This window comes from Colius striatus, chromosome 2 (genome assembly GCF_028858725.1).
Source record: "Colius striatus isolate bColStr4 chromosome 2, bColStr4.1.hap1, whole genome shotgun sequence".
NCBI classification, from domain to species: Eukaryota; Metazoa; Chordata; class Aves; order Coliiformes; family Coliidae; genus Colius; species Colius striatus.
The window spans coordinates 102,855,290-102,861,289 of record NC_084760.1 but is presented as its reverse complement, the minus strand read 5'-3'; the positions used below and the strand labels follow the sequence as shown (position 1 = coordinate 102,861,289).

Sequence of the window (6,000 nt, the reverse complement as noted above, 5' to 3'; positions counted from 1 at the left end):
GCCAGAGTCCTGGGAGGAGGTATGTACAGCAGCAGAAATGTAGTCTGAGATTTCTGAGCCACCTCTGTGCCGGTCCTTCATACAGTTGGGTCACGGTGCTGTGCAGCAGCATGCCAGGGCAGGTGTCTGGGCAGAAGCAGGTGCGGAGCCAGATTCCTCTGCAATGCCTGCTAATGCCTGTTATTTGACTTTCTTTGAATCAGGCTTTTGCTTGTTTGGGCCATTTGGGAGGTTTGGTGGGGTTTTTTGGGGGGTAGAAAATGGGGGGTTTGCTTTTCTCAGTGCCTGTAGAAACTCTTGTATGTTATCTCTCCCTCCATAGTAGGCGAGCACTGTAATGCCCATCGTTGTTTTGGATTGGTGTTCACTTGGTTTTCTTTTCGTTAATTTCCACAGCAGAGGACCTATGAACATTTGGGTATCCTTCAGAGATGCAGCAAAAAGGAGACGAGGAGTGAGGGTTGGGAAGTGGGGAAGAACTGGACAAATCTGAGAAACGCCTTGTTGATCTAATTATGTATCTCTCCAGTGTGAGATGATTGAAGCAACAAACCTGGCCAGCTGTGAGGGTGAAAGTTCACAAAGAACAAAAGATGATATGAAGAAGGAAATGCAACCCTGTGCTGAAAGTTCTGTACAATCGTTTATAAGCGTGAACCCCGTGGTGGCCCAGGGCCGAATACCCACCTCAGCTGGGAGGGCGCAGTGCCGCAGGGGACGAGACCAAAGGGAGTATGGCGCGTTTGTAACACGCGTGGGCCAGCTGAAACACCCCGGGTGCCGGGGGTCTGGCTCAGAGACCGCGATCCGCTCGGGCAGAAGGGTTCTGAAAGAGCTCAATGCGCGCAGACCGAGGATGCGCCTGGGACCGCCGGGGCGGGTGCGTCGGGGCGCGGGCAGGGCCGGAGCCGGGGCCGGGTCGGCGGGGCGCGGCGGGGGGCGGAGGGCCGGTGCCCGCCTCCGCGGGGCCGCCCCGCTGCAGTGTCCCGGCAGCCCGGGAGGAGGAGACGGCGGGGCGCGCAGGAAGCAGCGGGGCAGCCCCGCGGAGACGGACCCCGGGCGGGCGGCAGCTCCGCGCCCCGCCGCTCCCGCCGCCCGCGCCCCGCGGCACCCATGGCGGGGCCCTGGCTCTCCCTGCTGCTCCTCGCCGCCCTGCTGCCCGCCGCTGACACAGGTAGGCAGTCGCGGCGGGCGACCGCCCCGAGGTGCCGCTGCGCGTCTGCTGCCCCCACGCGTGTCTCCGCCGGTCCCCGCGCTTGGCGTGCCCTGCTCGCCCCCGTGGGCTGTGTGGCGGGGACGGGCGACCGGGTGCTTCGGGGCGCCGTAGCGCGGGGCCGTGCCGCTCCCTCCGGCCGCCCGACCCGAGGACCGGCCCCGCAGCGGCGTCGTGGGGGACACCCGACCCGGGCTGCATTCCGCGCCCCGGCGCCGCGGCTGAGGCACCTGCCGCTGCCCCGTCCATGTGCCGGTCCCGCCGCCGGTGCCAGTGCGGGACGGGCGGCCCGGCCGCTGCAGCGCTGCTCTCCCGCGGGCAGGGCAGGCGGACCCCAGCGGGCAGCGGGGCAAGCCCCGGCATCGAGAGCCCCGCGGCTCGCGGGGACCGGGACTCCCCTTAGGTCAGCCTGCTGCGGATCGGCTGCGCTTGGCAAGCCCCTTCTGGGCTTGACTGGAGAGACCCGCTGGTATTGACTCCGGGCAGCCCTGGCGGTGAGCATCTCTCTGGAAAGTCCGGCGAGATCTCTCTTTTTTCGGACCCTGGCTCAGCCTGGGCGAGGCTGGGGCTGCTATCAGGATTCCCCGGGTTTTCAGCCTCTAGTTTAGAGTGCTCTGAAGGTGGGTTTGTGGGGCACTGTGACAAATCATCCCCCGTCCTTTCCCGCGTGGCAGCAGTGGAACGCAGCCCCCCCGCGACACCGTTTGCACTGAAAGCCGTGTCGAGCCTTGCATCTGTCTCAGCTTGTGCCCGTAAGGTCTTTGCACCGGGGCACGGCTAGAGGCAGGGACACAGGGAGGCATTTCAGCACCACATTTTGGCTGATGAGGGTTGCTATGGCCAGGGCAGTACGGGAACACCTGCTCCCTGGCTCTGAGTGTGATAGCTGTCCCATCTCCATCCCAGTGCTGTGGTTGCAGAGGAGACTGACAAAGATCTCAGCCCCTGGCAGCTCTGGGCAGGGCAGGAGTGCCCAGAATCTAATGTCACCCTTGGCTTCTGGTAGGTTTTACTGCATGCTAAACAAGATGGAAAGATCTACTTAACCTTGAAAAAGTAGAATATCTTTGAGCCCAGTTTGAAGACCCTGCACAGCCCTTTCTTTGTGGGCTGCTGACTGTGTGTGGGTGGCTCTATGGAAGCACAGTTGCAGAGTAGCAACAGAGTGTGTTTATAGGAGGCTGTATGCAGAGCAGCTTTGCTGACAGGTTCCTATGTATTCACTGCTGTCTCGCATTCCATGATGTGATGTGCTGTGCCCATCTGGGATAAGCCTGGCATCACTGTCGTGGAAGTGGATTTGTAGTAACGCTGCTCTGTGGCAGTGGAAAATGGAGGGGGGCAACCAGATCTGCTGTCCCTGGGGCTGCCTGCAGGCAAGCGAGAGGAGAAGGAGGGAAGGGAGCGAAGGAGTTTGGAGCTGATAGCATGGGTGACATCCATGGGAAATGTCACAGCCTCTGAGGAAAAGTGTTAACTGTTGAAAACAGGCAGGTTTTTGCTTCGAGTGGGCAGTGTCTAAAGTGATCCTAGGGGAGTCTGAAACTTCACTGAAAGTTTTGGATGTAACATCCATATAGTCTTCCTCCGTTTGCAGTCACACACCAATGTGCTGTAAAAGCAAGCCAATTTCTGAACAAACCCAAATGTCTTGGCATAGCGCTGCACACAGCTCAGTGTGCATCCCAGCTATGGACCTCTGGAGCACACCAAAACCTGCTGGGGTGGGAACACTGCACAGTTAACCCCTGAGCAGCTGTGCTGGGCTGAGGGTGGGCTGCATGCATGCTCCTTGTCCCTGGTGGGGTGCTAGCCACTCTGAGTGGGCACCACTTTCCTTCCCCAGTCTGGGGAGCGGTTTGTATTCCAGTAAACCCAGACCATGCCCTAAACAGGTTCAGTCTCAGGCAGGGTGGGCTGGTGAAGGTTAGATTCCTTTCTCAGGGGGTAAACGCTATTGCTGAGCACCTTGCTGCCCTTGGCTCTGCTTTCTCATCTTCTACCTGTGTCCTTCTTTCCTCCCCTTTCTAGCACATGCTCTGTGTAGGTGACCTGTCCCAAACTCACTTTGGTCTCTATGTGAGTACCGTGTCTGGGAGACAGGATGGCTGTCTTGGCTTGGCAGAGGGGCTCCAACATAGGAAGTGAAAGAGCCCTTCTTTTTTTTGTCTGTAGAAAGAAAGAAAACATTTTTCCCCAGTAAGGGTCTGGCATTGGACTGGTGCTGCCATTGACTGTACTTCTATTTATCAAAATGGAAGGTCAACACAGAGCCTGTGCCCGGTATTGCTGTGGACAGTCTCTCGGGCCAAGAAGTGTAAGAGAGAAGGGTGTTGTGCTGGAGCCAGCTTAGGGGGCAGATCCCATTTGTGTATTGCCAAGGGAGATTTTTGTTGCTTGCTGACAGATCCTGCCTGTGGAATGATGGATGCTGGCAGCAGAAAGCAGTCTTCCTTTAGAAACCCTCCTTGGTTGCTTTTATACAAACAATATTCGAGCATCACCTGTGGCCAGTGGAAGAAACTGGGAGGAACATTAAGAAGAGGCTGTGCTCAGAGCAAGAACCTTTCTGACGGTGGCACTAACTCTCATTTTTCCTCCTTGTCTAGACTGTGTGACATAAACAGAAGGGTCTCCAAGGGAATTTTCCACTTCATCTAGCTCTAAGAAATGTATCTTCTCACTTATTTAGGACAGTGCTGTAATGGTCTTAACTGTATAGCTCTGTACCAGCCTCTGGGTGTGTCAGAGGTATGAAAGCCCCTGTGCCATCAAAGTCAGTAATTCCAGATCTTCAGGCAGCACATGCGCTGAGGTTGGCTGGACATGTGGTTAAGGAGATGCTTTCAGAAACTGATCTATACAGAGGAAAATAGAGGGGGGGCTGAATAAACCATGCAGCAAAACAAAGACATGGCATGCTTTTTCTCTGCCTGCAGAGGGAATGGGATCTGTCTGTATGATCTTGTGCCCCAAAAATACATCTCCCTCCTCAGACATGTTCTTTGTGTCAGTGATATTTCTTATGCAGGACACTTAAATGGTAAATGTGGCTTCTGAGTTTCAAGTTAACTGAGACTGGACTTCATGTCTGCTCTGAGTTGCAAGTGGCTGGCTGCAGGTGGTCTGTTGTCTTCAGATCAATGAAGCAAAACATTATTTTCACCAGGCTCAGTTTCTGGTGCATGTCCAGGACCCGTGTGCTTTCTCCAACTGGCAGCTGTGTCACCCAGTTCTCTCCATCAGTTGGGAAGTGCTCAGGAGTGTTCTCTCCTGCCCACGCGAACCGTTCAGAACTCGATGCGTGTGTGTATCACGGGAACATTTGCTGCTTGTTGCATGTGTGATTCCCACCTAAAGGTGGGAAGGAGCCAGGATACTTGGCTACGCCTCCAGTACACCGCTAATGCACTAAGCCAGTGAAACGGTCACTCTCCCCAAGGGAAAGGCACAGACCTTGATGTCCCTTTCTCTTGTGCAGCTCGAAAAGCAGCAGCTGCTTTCTCGCCGAAGCTGCAGGCGTGCTCTGCTCTTGTGCTGCCGTGAGAGGGCAGTCCCGGCCCTGCGGCCGCTGCGCCGGTCCCTCAGGAGAGTACCAACCCTCCCCGATGTGCTTTTCTTTCCCTTCAGATCCCAATTTCTCTTATGCCTTTAAGTGCAGTTGAAATTTTAATGTGTTTTTATTGTTCCCCAAGATAAGAGAACGCATCACCTCTGCAGCCCGTCCTCTGCCCAGCATGGGAGAGAGGGATGAACTGCCTGGTTGTGAGGCTGCAAAATCCAGAGGAGAGCAGCAAATTGTGAAGATGTGGAGTTTCTTTCCCTCTGGCTCATAAGAAGCCCAACTATTTTGCTTCCTTGTGGGCTGAGAACTTGCATTTTGTCTATGTTTGCACTGACACCATAGCCTCTGAGGAGTAGTATGGCTTACATTTTCAAGGGCAACAGAGGAGTGATGGGTCTCTTGAAGAAATGGGAGGTTGTCTGGAAGATCCTTTGCTGTGCATGACCCAGTATAAAGCCTTTGAAATTGCGTTTACGTTTTCTTGTATTTGTTTGCTATACTGCCGCTTATTCTGCTGCGCTGTTGGCTGCAAAACCTACAATCTGTGTTGAATGTTCACAAACAGCAGTGCCAAAATAAGCACTGCCAAGATCAAGACAGTGGCTTAAAAAGCACAAGATTTTAAAAAGAAAAAAAAAAACCCAAGAACTGCTGAGATCTTTTGCTTTGCTGTCTGTTCTCTGAGTCTCAGGACACACATTTCTAAGATTTCCTCCACGCCCTGGATGTCTGGGGATTTGGAGGGATAGTGTGGTTTAGTCGGCATCTCCACTGCCTGTCTCTTACCAAAAAGGCACTCAGACCAGCAAGGGGATTTTGCACTGACTCTATACCTATCTAGCTGGATTCCTGATGCTCTGATCCCATCTTTGTCATTTACTCTCACTTTCAGGCACCAGCAGTATTTGCCTGCATCTTCCTTTGGAGATGTACAAGCACGACCTGGAAATTGCCAGGTTTCCCTAGTTCCTCTTTAAACTTTAGAAAAGATTATAATGAAAAGGAGCTTTTTTATAATGCACCACATGGTTAAGTGCTCAACTACTGTTACTGGTAGCTGAGTTAACAGGAGCAACATCAGCGTTTACATGGTGGCTCCTTTATTGCATCATCTTGTCTTGCTTGGGGAAATAGGAGTTTGTGCTGACAACTCATGTGCCTCTGGTCCCCAGAAAGACCTGTACAGACTGCCGAGGTCCCTCTGCATCCTTTGTCCTGGAGG

General features: G+C 54.2%; 1 protein-coding gene across 1 annotated transcript in view; it reads left to right on the top strand.

Moving 5' to 3' along the window:
* The first annotated feature begins 1,079 nt into the window (after positions 1 to 1,079).
* Positions 1,080 to 6,000, top strand: part of FNDC1 (fibronectin type III domain containing 1) — a 71,321-nt gene continuing 66,400 nt past the window's right edge. Inside the window, exon 1 of the mRNA XM_061990251.1 lies at positions 1,080 to 1,174. Within this exon, the coding sequence (XP_061846235.1) occupies positions 1,114 to 1,174 (61 nt within the window). The 5' untranslated portion in view covers positions 1,080 to 1,113. The remainder of the gene's footprint in view (positions 1,175 to 6,000) is intronic.